This window comes from Netta rufina (assembly GCF_964035555.1).
Source record: "Netta rufina genome assembly, chromosome: 1".
NCBI lineage: Eukaryota > Metazoa > Chordata > Aves > Anseriformes > Anatidae > Netta > Netta rufina.
The window spans coordinates 32,294,185-32,312,086 of NC_140123.1; the positions used below are offsets into that span (position 1 = coordinate 32,294,185).

The 17,902-nt window shown below is 43.2% G+C and overlaps 1 protein-coding gene across 2 annotated transcripts in view; it reads right to left on the bottom strand.

Annotated features, from left to right (window-relative positions):
• NAA16 (N-alpha-acetyltransferase 16, NatA auxiliary subunit) overlaps window positions 1-17,902 on the bottom strand; it is a 65,328-nt gene that overhangs the window by 46,171 nt on the left and 1,255 nt on the right. For both annotated transcript variants that reach the window (XM_084284830.1, XM_084284831.1), the window contains exons 2-4: window positions 7,670-7,754; window positions 5,412-5,516; window positions 1,240-1,397 (exon numbers count right to left, since the gene is read on the bottom strand). In XM_084284830.1, coding sequence (XP_084140956.1) covers window positions 1,240-1,397; window positions 5,412-5,516; window positions 7,670-7,754 — 348 coding nt within the window. The remainder of the gene's footprint in view (window positions 1-1,239; window positions 1,398-5,411; window positions 5,517-7,669; window positions 7,755-17,902) is intronic.

A 17,902-nucleotide genomic window follows, 5' to 3' on the forward strand; every position in this document is an offset into this window, starting at 1 on the left:
GAGTCTAAATATAGGAGTTATGGCACAATGCATAAAAATCTAAAAGAATAGTGCTACTCCACTCACGCCCAGGCACAAGGTCTGGATACTTACACTGCTGCAGTGCTTCTCTGACCTCCCTTCCTCAGCCAAACCACATCTCGGTTATCTGTTTCTCTTCCCTGAGCAAATTCTACACGTTCGGTCAAGTAGATCAACTGATGTGGAAACCCACAACCCAGCCCTCTCCTTCAGATGGAAGAGGACGAAAAAAAACGCAACACTTCTCCCTTTGGCAGCCAAATCAGTTCAGCTATTTCGAAACCACTGACTCAGTTCTTACACAAATTTAAAGTTTTTATTTGTGATAAAATCTGTACTGGGATTCAAGAAAGCAATCTGCATGGGACAAAAGTTTCCCATATCCTCAGTAAAACCTAGGGTGTGGAGATGTTTTGGGTTTTGGCTTTTTTTTTTGGTTGGTTGTTTTTGTTCCTTTTGGTGGAGGGAGCAATCACTATTTAATAAAGCCCTCAGGATACATTCAAAGCACTTCCAGCAGTGACACATCTCACAACTTTCCATAAAAACATGTCATATAACACGCCATTATCCATATTTGAAATTGTTCTTGAGACAATGTAAGTAGTACTAATTTCTATAGACTTTCAGAGGAAACTTGGATTATTTTTTTTGGTGTTTGCAAAAGCACTTCTTACAGGATAGGCATCTCTAATCCAATAAACCCTACTAAAACCCTGCAAGTCATAACAAAGAAAAAATTCCTCACAAAACCAGAAGAGCTATTTTGTTTCTTTGCTCGCTTTTACGACACAATCTAACAACGTTCAGTTTCATGAGAATGTATTTCTAACAAAGAACGCCCTCAGTACATGCAACCAAAACCTTGTTTGCAATACTACACAATAACACAAGTACTCTCACTTGCTAAGCTTTAAGCCTTATCCTTTTTATATTCGGTATTTTAATGAAAAATCAATTCACAGCCAGAATTTTAAAAAGGTGATTCACTAATCAAATTTTAATAGAATAATCTTACTTCTGGGATCTGCTCCCAATATTATATGGAGCTCTGCTGCAATTCATTTTCATACTTTCCAAAACAATGGCCAAAACACTTTCTAGTTTGAAATATCAAAACCAAGTAGTAACTGAATTACTACCAATAAAAGAATTAATAGCGGAACATAACAAGAGAATACTAACAGTAGTAAAGAGGAGTTTAAATAGAATACTTACTCTATATCCTTCTAAATCCCTCATCTGGATCTGCAACAGAGAGAGATCTCTCAAGATCTGCAGATTATCCTTATCTAGCTTGAGCGCATTCCGGTAACACTTGATGGCTTCATCATACTTCTTATCAGAACGCTGCAAGAGACCATAGACGTGCCAACCTAATGCAAGTTAAGGAAGACACATCCACAATTTTCACAAAGTAATTTTTTGTGTTGCAGGGCATTTGTGTTACAGACCAAATAACTTGATGGTGTCCTTGAAGACCGTCACCCTTCTCAGACTAAAAACTTTAAAAAATAAATGATTTAAAGACTGAATAATGCAGTAGAGTTATTCCTAGAGATGCATTGCTTAAAGTACACTGCTGTGACTACAATAGGAATTTTTATCCTTAGAAGTGACTCATTCTAAACAATACAATTGGTGTACAAGTCCTACTTTACCCCACCTGCCTATCTGCAACCTCAAGTAGTCTCCAGATTTTACAGGAAGGGACAAATAGAGCTACCTTTCATTTATTGATAAAAGGAAATCTTAACATTTCTGGGCACTAAATGCCTTTGTCGGATTCTCAGCATCTCAGACTTCCATCATAGTGTGTCTTTGCACATTTCAATAGATTTCTCTGCCAAGCATCTTTTTTTTTTTTTTCTGAAATGTGAGAAGATTCTGAATTCAAAGCATGAAACCAACAGGTGTCATAGCAACACATTACACCGTGTGTTTACATCTGTCTCCTGGAGCTATATTAAAAGTATATTGTGTCAAGTCATATTTCTATTTGCTACTTCAGGTTACCAGCAGCTCGCTGAGGCAGTATCTTCCACAGCAGCAATTCTGCACTACTTGATTTCCAAATCAAAGGTGACTCAAAAGTTCTGTCCTGAGGCTCTCCCGTGTGCCTCTGAAGCAGCTAAGCCCAACAAATCCTGGGAAAAGGTATATGCATCCTTCCCCCGCTTGCAGTTCCGGCCTTGTGAGCTATCTGTGCCAACAGCCAAAAAAATTTATCAGTTCTTATTCTGCTGAATTGAAACAGAAGCAATTGTTCCCTCCAAAGTTACAAGCATTTTGAAACAGCTAAGTGGAGAAGGCATAGGAAAAAAAAAAATTAAAAAAAAAAAGGTGCTTTAACCTGCTCAAATTAATAAAAGAAACTCAAAGAGAACTTCCTCCTTTCTTAGAAAGGCTCAAGTGCTGGAGTGGGTTCTAGACAATAAGACAGAAAGCAGGTTGGAAGAACAAAGGGGAAGACTTCAACTGAAAGAAAAATATGGTAAGAATTTGGAGTCTGAGGGAAGCTTCAATTACACAAGAGCCCCTGGTTTATGTTTCTTCTGGAACACCAGTCACTTCAGATGAATGGTACAAGAACTTCCCATACCGCTCTGAGACTGCTAGCAGAGCTGCTGCTGCTGCCATAAGGATGTCAGACTCCACCGAGGGGGATGGGATTTGGAAACAGTTCCTGAAGTCGGTCTGACTCGGCTGCTGCTTTCTGTAAATCCTGCTTTGCCTATTTGTGTTCAAGTACTGGGGACATGAATCAGAGTTAAATGCAGCACCTTCGAATTGTAGCCTCATGAGCCGCTGATAATTTTGATCCCTGCCTACAGCAAGACTGTTGAGTCCAAAATAATTTGTTCTTACTTGGACTAAGATACGGTGCTTCGAGCAATTTATTGTGCATCGTTACTGTTCCCAGATCCAACTGGTAATCTGTTTTAATCCCTCATAAATCACGTTCTTCATCAAGCAATCACAGAAAGCAAGGCACAGCTCCTTGGGAACCAAAGTCTGTACAACGGCAGACTCCAAACACAGTATGACAGCTGGTACAAACCAATAAAGCACAACGCTACCACTTCATTATACAGCACACAGCTCTGGCCAGTCTTGAACGTGTTCCTGAAGTGTCCTGAAAGCCTAACGTGCCACCTACTGAAACTGCACACTGAAATAAGTGCAGAGCCTTGATTCAAATTACATTTAAAAAGGCTCAGAGCTCATTTGTACTTCAACAAGAAAACGTCTGCATTTCTGAGTAGTCTTACAGTTGCCATTTTTCCCCAAACCTCAGTGGAGAAACTACTTGAACCTGCAGAAGAATTAAAGTTTTCTTCTCTTCATCCTTAAACAAATGAGGACATTGACGTGACCGGCTGTACTTCAATCATCCTCTATCACGTGCTATTTTAAAAGCACAGACGACTTTTACCCCTTACTGCAAGAAAACAATACACAGATATACTGCAACTCATCTAGGTTGGAAGAGACCTCCAAGATCACCTCGTCCAGCCTCTGAACTAACTCTAACAAGTCCACCACTAAACCATATCCCTAAGCTCTACATCTAAACGTCTTTTAAAGACCTCCAGGGGTGGTGACTCCACCACTTCCCTGGGTAAAAGAAACCTTTGTTAAGGAGCTCAGCCTCAGATCCAAGTTCCCCAAGGGCAAGAATACATCTTTTTCTCCTGACTCTCCCCACACACGCACACCAGAGCCCCACCAGCAGGAGAATCAGCTATTTGGGCAGTGACACTGTGATCGTCAGCTGCTCTCACAGCGTGGTAATAAAAAGATGTTTGCTATTCCTTAAGAACATCAAAAGATAACAACCGAAATACCGTGACAAACCTTCGATGCCTGGTCTGAATTCATTATGCAGCAAACCTCTGCTCAGTAGAAAAGTAATTCTGCAGACAGATGACTTGCTCGAGGCTTATGAGAGGATTCACCGAGAGCTACAACAACACACTTGAATGCAAGAAGTGGCAACTTCTTGCTTTGTCAGTGCTGATTTTAGGGATGCAACGAAAAAAAGAAAAGGACTTCTGTGCCTAGGAGGACTCAGGTAAATTTACACTTTCTCTGAATGCAGAATACAAAAAATAATACTTGTAGTCGCCTTACAGTAAGATGAGTCAGTGAAACAGTGAGAAATCCGGTAAAATTCACTACAAAAACTTCCCAGATAAGTTTAAAAAAAAAATATTTGTATCTCTTTGACAACCCCATGCAACCCAAACTAGACTGGAAAAAATACCAACTCTTCCAGTGAGCCCTCCAGCATTGGAGAGGAAGGATCCTAGACAATTTTAAGAGTGCCACAAACAAGAATTAGGGTTGCTGATAAATAAGTAATTCCAGAGTGGGATTTAAGGGTAGAGACTTGTTTATCCAAACTTGCCCAGATTCTTTTGCTCCTCTATTTAAGCTGTAAGACTTCTTACACAGATTAAAATTGCTTTGGTATTCCTTACCTATTTAGCCTTTAGATCAGGAAGGAGCAAGTTACATTTGATTCTTCGACACTATCTCTCTAGAAACTCTAATGTCCTCCATATGCTTCGAGTCTTTTTGTTTGTTGTCTTTTTGTTTGCCTTTTTTTATTTTTTGTGATGGGGGGTTTTTTGATCTGCAACCACAAGCTCCCTGGAGGTTTACCATAGGCATAAACAGAAATCCCTTTGTGTTAGCCAGATAGCAATCAAAAAGGGTTTCTTTCAACCATGGTACCACGGAAGATTTTTTTTTTTGATAGTAAAAAAAAAAAAAATAAAACAAAACAAGATTTAATGGGAAACTTGCCCCTGAATAGACTTGACGTGCACATAGAATATATAAGGCAAATTTAAAGTAGGCTCCTACCTGTGGCACGACAAACAAAAGCTCTTGGGTAGCTGACTTATTTCACAGGTATAGACTTTTGGAAGACAAGCTTAGAAGACAGTGGTAGTCACCAATGACCTAAACAACTATGTAAAATTTAGTAGCAAAATAGATATTTTCATAGCACCTCTAGACAGCATTTCTTATACCCAAGTAAGAAAAAAGAAAACTTTAGAAAAGGGCCAGATTTCGCACGCTGTGCTTATTTTCTGCAGAAAGCAAGCATCGCAAATGGTCTTTTTGTAAGAGACTTAAATGTGAAAGGCATTTTACTTTTCTTAAAGATTCTGTAAAACTGGAGAAAGTAAAAAAGTATTTTTTTTTCAAGTATGTGATTACAAATTAATATTCATGATACGCGCTTCATTTCAGATTTCTATATACAGACCACATTATGTATTTCAAAAAGTATGGGTTGATGCAGCAATAAGATGATACACATACACACGAGTGAGAACACATCAAAAAAAGATCAGGTTTTATATTACAAAGGATACAGACGTGACTCTTTACATCATTACGAAGTCCTTTACGAACAAACTCATATGCTTCTTCCTTCTTCCCTAAACAGTTCAAGGTCAGTCCTTTCATAGCGAGCGTTTCTGTAAGAAATATCATATACTTATGTTTCTCACTTCCCATATGCCCGTTTTCACAATGCAGATATCCTTTGAAGTTGTTACACAGTAAAAGTTCCCCATTAAATGATAAATTTAGATCAGAATAGCTGCCTAACACAGCTGAAGATTGTTATACGGAGGCATTTCCTTTCTCGAAACTGGTCTTAAAAGACCTTCGCAGAGCATCATACAGATGGGATGAACATGGACAACACAAGCTTTGGTTAAATCTATTTTTTTCGTTCATAAGTGAGTTTGCAATAAGCTGAAACAATTTTAGAGGGCTCAGCTTTACGTATTAAAGTTCCAGGTAGGCAGAACATGAAAGAAATTTATTAGGTTGTGTCACACCATAAGAAAAAAAAAATCTGTCACTGTCAGTTCCTTTATTGAAGGTTGCTTTCAAAGCGTTAGTTAAGAGGACCGTATTTCCTGCTGCAGTACTTTGGGGGTAAAAGACCTCAAAGTAGTAGGATTTTGAGAGGCAGAGGATTCCAAATAATGTGTTTGCATGACTATTGCTTCTCTTCTTCCTGCATTCAAGAGACACTGTGGGAAACAAGCTGCATGTAAGCATGCACTGTGCCTGAAAGCTCATCCAGATTCATGGGTGGGTTCTTTTTTGTTGTTGTTTTGCCTGCTGAATAAGAGACTGTTTATTTTTACCCACTGCCAGAAGATTGTTAGTCTCATTTTCAACATTGTATTCAGTTTGTCCTCTAACTGCAACCTTTTCCCCCCTGTGTTAATGGAAAGGGCCCACGACCTCAAGGTCTGTTACAATGCCTGCTTGAACTTTAATTGATAGACCTGTCTCTAACAGTTTTCTTTAAGAGTACACCTAAAGTGAATGACAACCCCAAATAAGCCCTTTCGTTTTGTTTTTAAGCCATCCTACATCCACACTGTAGGAACACCAAGCCAGAATGATACCCTCACAGCACACCAGGAAGCTTGAAAGAGAATATCCCCACGGCGTGAAGGAGGGCAAGCTACTCCTACCTTCCCAGACCAGGGATGTAACCGTCCAGCCCTAGCAATCCATCTGTTTGTCACCTTCTCACTAAATTTTTCTAATTCTTTATCTCTGAAGCTAAGTGTGACAACAGTGCAGCTTCCCATCAGATCATTTCACTGGCTTAGTTCTGCTTCAGCTGTTCATTCCAGGCTCTGCTCCCAAGCTTCAAAGCCACTAGTGGCTCAGAGCCCAAGTAGTATGCGGACTGCCAAGGCAGCTAGCTGTCCTGGAAAAGTTTAAGACAGCTAGAGCAGAAAAGACATGGAAACATGTAGTGAGAGGTTATAAAAACACAAGTGTTAGCAGAGGTAAGTGATTAGGGCACAGGCCACTCTAATTTTGAAGCAATTAAAAAAAAAAAACTGTACTTCTAGCTCTAGGAAAGTAATGAAGACAACCAAGAAGGAGCAAGCACTGATGAAAGGAAGATTTGTCAAACTTTTTGCCAAGATTTGATGAAGTCAGAAAGCAAAGTAGTTTTGACACAGTACATGCACACTCAAAACGTTAGGCTGCCGGACGAGCAGACCAAAAAAAAAAAATTCACTGAATCAAAAGAAGTATTCCCTGAGCCATGCAACAGAAATCCTGTAACCCACTGGGACTAGGGTGTCCTATTGATGGTTCAGTTCTGAGCGATGTGAGTAAAACCAACATTTTCCTGCCCAGTTTCCTGGGATATTTATCAGAACAGGCCAGTCCTAGCACCAAGTAGCAATGTGACTGGCAGTACAAAATATCCATTTGACAAAAAAGGCAAGATTTTTAATTCTCTGGCAGAATACCTTCATGTAATGTTCAAAAGAAGGGATGGCTTGCCATTAAAAACCACACTAGCACTCTGACCTGGAAAACTAGAAAGGAAACTTTAATTGGAAACTTCAATGAAGCGTGCTTCTACTATACCTTTTGATCTTCCCACCACAAAAAGTGTTTCTGACTAAGAGCTAGTGGGGACATTTGGTGTGAATGCACTACGACTGAAGATGCAGAGTGTTATTCAGCCACAAGGACAGAATTATGCTCACTGACAGGCTCCATTCTTTCTCAATAGTATAGAATAGACTGACTATCCATTTAAACTCATGACAAAAAGAAAACGTTGAGCTCCAGTTACCTCCATGTTCAGCAAATTTGGGATTAGAGAGTATCATCTTGCAGAACTTGAGTCCATTTTTGTACTGTTTCTGTTCATAGCATTTCTGAAAAAGAAAAAAAGAATTACAATTACCAAAATGCATTTTAAAACAGTATCTTGACATGGTAGTAGAAACGCAGTAGTAATTTCCATAATCAGGTCAGTAGCAAGCTGTAGCTGTATATGGCTGTTCACATTACATTGCCTTTTTTCAGCATTCAACACAGCCTCTGCCTTCGTTCACACGCAGCCGGTGCTTTGCCTCATGGTCTCCACTGAAGCTGAACTGTTGGGACCAAGTTGGCCGCTCCTTTTCAACAGAAACAGGAAAGGCAGGTAGCAGTGTTTTGTGAATTTTTGCACTGAAGTATAAAAATAGCGAGCCAAGTTAGATAACTTGACTCCACAGAACTTCTGAGAAGAGTCCCCATGAAAAAAATAAAATAAAAACAAATGCTTCTCTCGACATCCCATTTTCCCTAGTGGCCTCCAGATTAACAGCTTGGAGAGAAGACTTTGGTTGTCACGGATGTAGGCTTTGGGGAGAAAAAGAGAAACCTTCAAGTAGGATAGACCTCTTGTAGCCTCAAAAGAAATACATATACAGATAATTTACCTGGGCATTAAAAAACTAACCAGTAGCTGGAACATTACAGCTAAAAGCTACTTTTAAATTTATTTCGGGTACCATTTACCTAATGGTTATATAAATTGACAAATAATGCTGCTCCACTGGGGAAAAATTTGAAAAAAATACAAGTGAACTTTATTCCCTCCTCTTCTTTGGAAGACATTAGCTCATGCTAATAAGCCAGTTAGATTGTAGTCATTTGGATCACTAAAGCTGATCGCTTTAAAACAAGTACATAAGCCAGTTAAGGCACACTTGTATCTGTAAGCATGAAAGTGATTTATGGTCAGCTAAATATGTTCCTTTTTTTTTTTTTAATTAAGGAAACAGCTTAACTTGGCACCATTCAGCTCACAAGGTGTGTTGTCCTGCTCCAATTCAGATGGTTATTTCAAGGAGAAACGATGCAGTTTCGGTCACATACTTTGATCTTTGACTGTCTCTAACAGATCTTTTCCACTCCATCAATCTTTGAGGACAGAGGTAAAAATCTCTATTAAGGAAACGCGGTGTGTGGCGACTCCTTCGCAGCTGTAATGCATCACGTTGCTTCTCAGGGCACAGGCAACACGGAAACATGCCCGTGCTCTCTTCGGGGTTATTAGCTACGGTGGCAAAGCACAAGTCCTCCCCCAGCCCATGGGAAAAGGCTTAGCTGCAGACGGCTTTTAGTTACTTGTCTGAAACTCAGGACATTTGTAGTTAACCATGATTAACTGGAGACTAAATCACGGAACAATTTCGGTTGGCAGGAACCTTTGGAGGTCACCTAAATCACCCCTCAAGACAAAAAGGGCCAGCCTCGACATTGGATCAGGTTGCTCCGCCTGGCTGACTGCTGGCAGGATGGCCAGGGGGTTCCACCACGGGCAAGGAGTTATACTGGGGCAATTAAACACCAAGAGCAAAAAGGATTTGAGAATTTTCTCAACAAAGAACTAGTTTCCATGCCCTTATCTGAAATCACCCAGGTTGCAACAAGCCTTGGAGTCCCCTCTCAGGGACTGGGGAATCCCCCCATTAATCTGTTCTTTTTCCTTTCTCAACATAATATGTTTAGTACCATTTTTAAAGAGCCATAAGAAAATACCAACAACACTTTAGGTATGCTTTCCAGGTTTATTCCCCTGTTCCTGAAGAAGTAACAGAACGGCGAGCGCTCATCCACGACTCTACAACTTGTACAACACTGAGTAAAACTTCAAATATATCATAACGACCAACACAAATTTGAGTCAAGGGTGCTCTTAAGACAGATCAACTGCCTGAAGAAATCGTATCAACTATCCTTGTTCTGATATTTTTTTCCTCAAGTTCAGTCTTGGGTCTAGAACAAGAGCTGAAGCTACATAATCCCAGCCTGCTTATGGTATGGGCCTCGCTGGTTTGCCAGAAAGTGACTTCCCAGCACCCTCACCCCTAAATAAATATAAGTAAGTGTTTGTAAGTAAGTTATAAATTGATGGCTATAGATTGCTATCTGTAGATTTATGCCAATAAGAGAAAGGACCTTACTCAGCAATGCAGGTTATTAACGCTCATCATCAACATCTACACCAAAATGCTTGGGGACTTGGTCACATCGACAAGCCCAGGGTGTTGCAGCACCCCAAGGATTGCTTTTGAACCCCCTCCTCTCCCAGCACAAGCGAGCACACCGGGCTCCACCTGCAGCTCACTTACAGGAGGCAGGACCCGAGGGCGATGCTGTATGGTGCCGTCTCACCTGATGGGGTCCATAGGTGAGAAACCTGATGTCTCCATGAGGATTCAAGTTCTGTGCTTGTCAGGACAAATACAGCTGTGTTCATTAGGATCCCTCCCACTGAATTAAGTCCTTCAGTACATCAAAAGCTCAAGTGAATATGCTGTGGGTTTAGTTTTTTCACTTGTTTTTAGGAAGAGCCTGATCTGCTGCGCTTAACGTGAGGCTTCCCGTCACCCTTCCACAGCCACTATTTCCTGCTAAAAACTAAAGCCAGATCACAAACGTGTGATCCCCTGAAACCTCAAAGGGAGGTTCTGGCAAGGCCAAAACACTATCCAGAGCTTCTGCTACCAGATGTTTGCCAGAGAAGGTAACATCCTTCCAAGAACATCTCATCCTGGATTATTCTCTTCTTCAACACTACCTCAGAGATGTAATCCACTTGCAGGGTTTGCTGCACAACCACACCAGACATCGCTCCAGATGCTTCCAGCTACGTACGGGTGCCTCTGACCGCAGGTCAGATGGCATAGCACCCTGGAGGTAACCACAATTAAAAAAAAAAAAAAAGTATTGGGAAAAAGAAAAAAAACAGTCTTGTCTTGGGAAAACAGATCGGGTTTTAACATCCTGGAGTTTAATACACAGATCAGCAATTTCACAGCTGAAGAACATCTCGTTCTGCTCCTCAGACACTAGCACATGCTCCTGAGAGCCATCTATCAGAAATAAAACCTCAACTGGATAGTCAAAGAGAGACTGCAGTTGCTCTGATTCCCTTCCTTACTCCGTGTCCCAAGGGCCCTGAACACCCCGAAAAGATGTGGTATTATTTCAGAAGCCATTTTCAAGTGACAACCAAATAAAAGGCAAAAATATCACCAAGGGTGGATCGTGCCTGACCAGCCTGGTGGCTGTCTGTGATGGGGTGGCTGCAGCAGCTGACAAGGGAAGACCGACTGATGTCATCTACCTGGGCTTCTGTAAGGCCTTCCACATGGCCCCACATGACATCTTGGCCTCCAAATTGGAGAGAGATGGATTGATGGTGGGTGGGCCATTCAGTGGGTAAGGAATTGGGTTGGGGCAATCCCAGCCATGAGCACAGACTGGGAGAAGAGCTCACTGAGAGCAGCCCTGAGGAGAAGGACTTGGGGTTCTGGTGGCCAAAAAGCCGGGCAGCAGCCAGCAGTGTGTGCCTGCAGCCCAGCAGGCCAACTGCGTCCTGGGCTGCACCCCCAGAGGGGTGGGCAGCAGGGCAGGAAGGGGATTGTGCCCCTCTGCTCTGCCCTCCTGAGGCCCCACCTGGAGTGCTGCGTCCAGGGAGGGTGTGGGGGTGGGAGAGCGGGGCCAGAGGAGGGCCATGAGGGTGAGCAGGGGCTGGAGCACCTCTCCTGTGAAGGCTGAGGGGGCTGGGGGTGTGTGGCCTGGGGAACAGAAGGCTCTGGGGAGAGCCCCTTTACCTAAAGGGGGCTTATAAAAGAGATGGAGAGCAACATTTTGCTCGGGCAGACAATGACAGGACGAGGGGGAATGGTTTTAAACCGTAAGAGAGGAGATTTACATTAGACATAAGGAAGAAATTCTTCACTCAGAAGGTGGTGAAGTGTTAAGCACAGCAACCATACCTCTTCGGTCAATATAAATGTTTCAAGTCTGAAGTTGTTTAAGACGGTCTGTGGCTGTAATCAAGCTGCAAGTTTCAGTTCAATCCCAACGAACCGGTCCCATGGTGAGCATTTGAAGTTTTCTTTAAGCACGGTTTAGCTCTTTGTAAGTAGCTGAATCCGGACAGCCTCGCACTTCGAAGAGCACCTTTTAAGTTAATTACCCTTCCCTAGTACTGATGAAGTGCTCTCCAACAGATCCGTACATCCCACTTGCAAACCCCTTCACAATATGAAGAAAGTTCCAGCCTTCTTCTTGCCAGGCAGAATCTTCTCTTGTTGCTAGGGTTTTGCTACAAAACTCAAGGATTCACCCAAGCAACATTTGAATCTTATATTCTTAATGCTTCAGTGTCTACATCCTCTACTTTTTAAACAGTCCGTGCCTGCTGTGTAACATGGATGGGGGAGGAATGCAGAAGGAAAGAACCCAAGAGCTAAACGTGCTGCAGCAGAGGCAAGAGAAAAGGACAAGGCTTGGACATCCAAACCTACGCAGAGGATGCTGGAGGCCAGTTGCACTGGCAGCCTGCCCCTGCCACAATGGGAATTAAATTCAGGGATAGAAAACACAAAGTTAGCACTGACTGATTCCAGCAGCATCCTTTCTGGGGAGCTGACAGGCATTTAGTGGCTGCTCAAGTTACCAATTCCCATTTCTGACCCAAACCAAGTACAATCAAACGCAGCACGATCAGCTCACTGCCAGTACTCTTCTTAATTAACGTAAGACTTAATACTTGGACCTTTTGAAGCCTTTACTGTTTTATCGTACCTCTATAGAAGTGTCCTCAGCATCTGAGGGGCCATCTGATGCTTCCCACTGCAGCTGCTGAAGTCACCTAAGCACCTTACTGGGATGTGGGGCAGCACTCTGCATACACTGCTCCCCTGCTACCAACTAATTACTAAGTTATTGGCCAGTCCCACACTATCTTATTTGAATGATATCCGGCTAAGCCGTGAAAGAGTTCAGCATTTGAGTTGGAAATTCCCCTTGTATCACGCAAAGCTCGGCTCCTTTGCAATGCTGACAAAAAAACAGGAAAAAACAAATCATCAAAATGGGGAAAGTGGGGTTGCACATGAGGAGGCTTCAGCTCACGGAGGGCAAGGAGAAGGTTCAGTACAACTCCCATCCTCACAGCCTCCTAGTCTCTAGTCCTGGGACAAACCCTGTCTGGCACCAACACAGTCAGGCCCCAGTGGAATGAGCAGCCAGCATCAGATAGAGCACTAACACCAAGGTGCTCAGGTCACCGTAATATTTAAGTTTTTACTACCACGATTCTCCATAAGCAGCAGTGTTTTATCCTTAAACCAGCTTTTTCCACTAGGAGCTCAGATCTACAGAAGGCAAAAAAATACAGATTAAAAAAAATTAAATTAAGATCAAGTCTCAGTCAGTGCTGTGCACAAATGCTCAGTACAGCTTGAGCCACTGGGACTCCCTTTGCTGCAATAAATGAATAAATAAAAAACAGAAACAAGAGAACATTCAGTAGGAAGAGCTCGTCTTTAGAGGCACTCAGCACCTGTAACTTCACCACAATTTGAGTTGCTAGAGCTTCGTTAGTTTACGAGCACGGGTATGCCTCTGCAGAACAGGAACCACAACTGCATGCTAGGAATGAGACGAGGGGCAGCCCAGCCACACATTTTACGCTCGTTTTTCATCTGCACTTTGGGCAGAAGCGCTGAGGAGACCAACCTGCCATGTCTCCTGAGATGAAACCGCCGGGTGGTTAGTGAGAGCCCGGACTGAGCAGGCGCTCCACAAGCCAGGGGAGCTGCCTCTGTGAGCAGGTAAGCAACTGGAACCATTTTTGGTGTTTTATGGGACCTGATACACACACAAATGTCAAGCTTTAAAAAATAAGAAGTTTTGTAAAGGACTTGCTTCCCATGAACCTACCCAGTGCCTCAAAACCTCCAGCAGCTCTTACATCTTTGCAGTAAAGAGCTCCACAGCTGAGCTACTTTTTTGTTAGGAACTTTGTGTTCGGCAACTGCTACTTTGTAGCTGCTGTTTCTACTAAAATGTGCAATAGACATAGGCTGGAAAAGGTGCAAAGCTCGGTTTTAATACCTGCTTTCTTTGGAGGAGGCCGACAGCAGAGTTGAAGATGCAGCCCTCAGTGGTGGCATAACACAATCTGCATTCAGCCCAGAGTGGAAGGCATGACGCCGGATTCACTGGCTCCCTGCTGCTGTACAAGGGAGCTGTCTTTTATCAGAACTCCCAGATCCCTAAAAATCTCAGCTCTTAGGGTAAGCCAGCTCACAGCCAGCACTATGTCCACATTAAATTAGGGTTTCCGAGCATAACGTGTTCATCCACACGAGCAGCTTTACCTGCTATGACCCGATTTACTCCTGTGTGCTTTCAGACAGCCCTCAGGTTTTCTACCAGGTGTAGCTTCGTACAACTGCTGTCACTGCTCATCAGCTGCTCTGCTCAATGCAGTGAAGAACAGCTAAGGAAGTCGCAGCACAAAACACAGTGGGACTCGACTCTGAACGCTTCCTTATCCATACAGGAACCCTTCAAGGAATCCCACTGTGAAGGAACAGCCAGCACCATTCCTCAGAAGCCTCGTTTATGAGCCTTATCACGACAGCACTCATAAACTCCTCCGGAAAATTAAAACAGGAATATGCATTTGGGATCCAGGCTTCTCTGATTTATTCCACCTCAAGTCCCTAACAAGCATGAAGCATGGTTCTCCCTCACAGAAGCCCCACTGACACTTACCAGCCGTCCCCTGCAATCCTAGCGTTTCAGCAGCCTGCTGAGACCAGGGATCCTCACCACCTCTCTGGAAAGTTAAGAGCAAGGGAGCAGCCTTCTTTCTACGCTGTCTCCCCAGAGCTGCACCACAAACCAGGCGTCCCAGTCACACCAGGAGGCTTTTACTGGAAGCTCCGTGCTCTCCTCTGTAAAGGAACCAAGGAACCAGCCTCCAGCAGCCACCCCAAGCATCCCTTGCTCCACAAGGGGATGACAACGGCCACCTCAGCCACGTTGTCAGCCAGTTTAGGAGGCATTAATTAGCATACCATCACAGCCTCCTAATTATCGAATTAGTTTGTGGCAACTCCCCCACATCGCTACTAAGAAACTGACTATTTGCATGTCTATAACCCATTACTACTACACAAACAGAAAAGAAGTCTTCGAGTTTAATGACTGAGAATTAATTTAACACCTACAAACACTCAAATATTTATCTTTTATCACAGAAGGAATGTCCTAAGACCACTGTAGAGCTCGGGGAACAAAAGACAACTCATAGTTGAGCAATTCCTCAGACGCTGGCGCGTTAGAGAGTTTCTAAGATTTGTTCACAAAAAAGGAGAAAGGAAGATGCGTATGGGAATGAACTAAGCAGTAACAAGTCACTGCTAAAAAGTTCAAATTAAATTTCTTCTATTTAATTACTTGAAATCAAACAAGTAGGTGGCTAAACTGTTCCTAATAAGAGGGTTAGCCCCATCCTTACAGGATCAGGTATTAACAGGCGAGCCCTTCTTCAAGGGAAACGTATTTGCAATTCAAGCAGCAAGCCTTATTTCATGTAACAATATGTTGCATTCAATAGGAAATCAAAGGATTACTTAAATGCATGACACTTTCCACAGTTACATGAGGCATGAGACAAACAGCAGGGAGTATTTTATGGTATTTTATGTTGTCCAATACAGGTGGACACCACCAGTTATTAGGGGACACTTACCAGTTTAGCAAGTAAGCCATGAAGGTATCACAACAACTCCTCCTCTTTCCTCTAAACTCCTGGTGAGGACCAGCGCCACACACTCTGTCCAGACAGAGCTGATTCAATCCCACAACGGCAAATCTTAATCCTAATTTTCAGATTTATTTTATAATCTGGGTTCTTTAATTTATAATCCGGTACTAAATTGTGCGTTGGGGTGCGGGACTCAAGGTTGCTTACACTAAAATGCACTTGGAAAGCAAGCTTAAAACTCGGTTTTAAATAGATGATACAAAAAAGTTTCCTAAGCTTACTAGAAATAAACTTCAAATGCACATGACTAAACGGCGATGTTAACAAGAAGCACTTTCAAGTTACCACACATCGTGTTTATTTTAGGTCGCATCTGTCCTATTTACTTTACATGTCACAGGAGCTGAAGACTGATTTTTAAGTGGCAAGAAACACACCAGCACTCCTGCATTAAGTCTTCTTTATGGACGCCTCTCTCTTCCCATAAAAGGGAGAGCCAGGAAGCTTTCAAACGTGCCCTCCACGCCTTCTGTGAGGCTGAGAAGCCAGCCCGAGGAGCTTCCAGCAGCACAGCCCCTCCCTCCCAAGCAATGTCACACCTGTAAGCACGAGCGTGGCTTCCAGCAGACGGAGCCTGAGGAAAAGCCTCTGCAGAAGAGGCAGAAGCAAGGCTTAAGAAACCAAGCAGACCTGGAAGTCAGGACAGCAGGAGAAATGAACTCCAGCATTACCTCTTACAGTAACACCAAGAAATTAGAGCAATTACCTACACACTAGGATTTTACCTACGCTGCAATTGCTATCAGTTACGGAATCACATCGCATCTAGTTTTAAAAGTGAGCTTGTTCAAGTACCATCAAGCACGCTGGCATACAAAGCCATGTGCCTTAAAGACTACTTACTCAGCTTCTTGAGGAGATTTCACACCTTACAGAATCACACACAGAATCACAGAATTTCTAGGTTGGAAGAGACCTCAAGGTCATCGAGTCCAACCTCCAACCTAACGCTAACAGCCCTCCACTAAACCATATCCCTAAGCTCTACATCTAAACGTCTTTTGAAGACTTCCAGGGATGGTGACTCCACCACTTCCCTGGGCAGCCTGTTCCAATGTCTAACAACCCTTTCAGTGAAGAAATTCTTCCTAACATCTAACCTAAAACTCCCCTGGCTCAACTTAAGCCCATTCCCCCTCGTCCTGTCACCAGGCACGTGGGAGAACAGGCCAACCCCCACCTCGCTACAGCCTCCCTTGAGGTACCTATAGAGAGTGATAAGGTCGCCCCTGAGCCTCCTCTTCTCCAGGCTGAACAAGCCCAGCTCCCTCAGCCGCTCCTCGTAGGACTTGTTCTCCAGGCCCCTCACCAGCTTTGTCGCCCTTCTCTGCACCCGCTCAAGCACCTCGATGTCCTTCTTGTAGCGAGGGGCCCAAAACTGAACACAGTACTCGAGGTGCGGCCTCACCAGAGCTGAGTACAGGGGGACGATCACCTCCCTCGCCCTGCTGGTCACGCTGTTCCTGATACAAGCCAGGATGCCGTTGGCCTTCTTGGCCACCTGAGCACACTGCTGGCTCATATTCAGCTGACTATCCACCATCACTCCCAGGTCCTTCTCTGCCTGGCAGCTCTCCAACCATTCCTCTCCCAGTCTGTAGCTCTGCTTGGGGTTATTGCGCCCCAGGTGCAGGACCCGGCACTTGGCCTTGTTGAACTTCATGCAGTTGACCTCAGCCCATCGGTGCAGCCTATCCAGATGCCTATCCAGATGCTTACGTTGAACTCCGTGAGGCCATGCTAGTTTGGGCAGCTCTGCGTAAGCTGGGTTTGCTCTTATGGGCACCTCATTCACGTTGCTGATAACCTGTCTCACACGTTACATACACAAAGTGACTGACTCTTCAGTAATTATCAGGCTCTCCAGATGAGTTTCCCCTTTCATAGCTGATAATTCCCTGTAGCCTTTGTAAAATTAGTCTTAATGTATGACTACAGTTACCACAAATCTGTTCCAAGTGGTTAAATTGCAACACGCTTGTATGGTCTTATTATACAGCCTCCCACATCAGCAATATATAAATCTTTTTTGATTTCTAAGATGTCCACAGCAGCCCTAGCGATTTCAAGAACTCTAGCAGTGCTGAAGTAGGCAAAAGCTACTTGAATTACAGAAGAGCGTTTAGCACTGAGAGCTGTAGTATAACTGTACTAAAATAGTCTGGAATATGTCAAGAAACCAAAAGGTTCAACTTTGATTACATAGCTATTACTGCTCCAAGAGGAAAACACCAAGAAAAAGTCCAAGCTACCTACAAAAAACAGTAAGAAATTAAGTTTCAAGAAGTATCAATATACAAACTGATAGGCTAACAAGTGAAAGTTTGTGATTTCCTTGCCTAAGAGCCCACGTTTTGTTTTGCTGTTTAATACACAAAAGGCAGGTGACCAAAG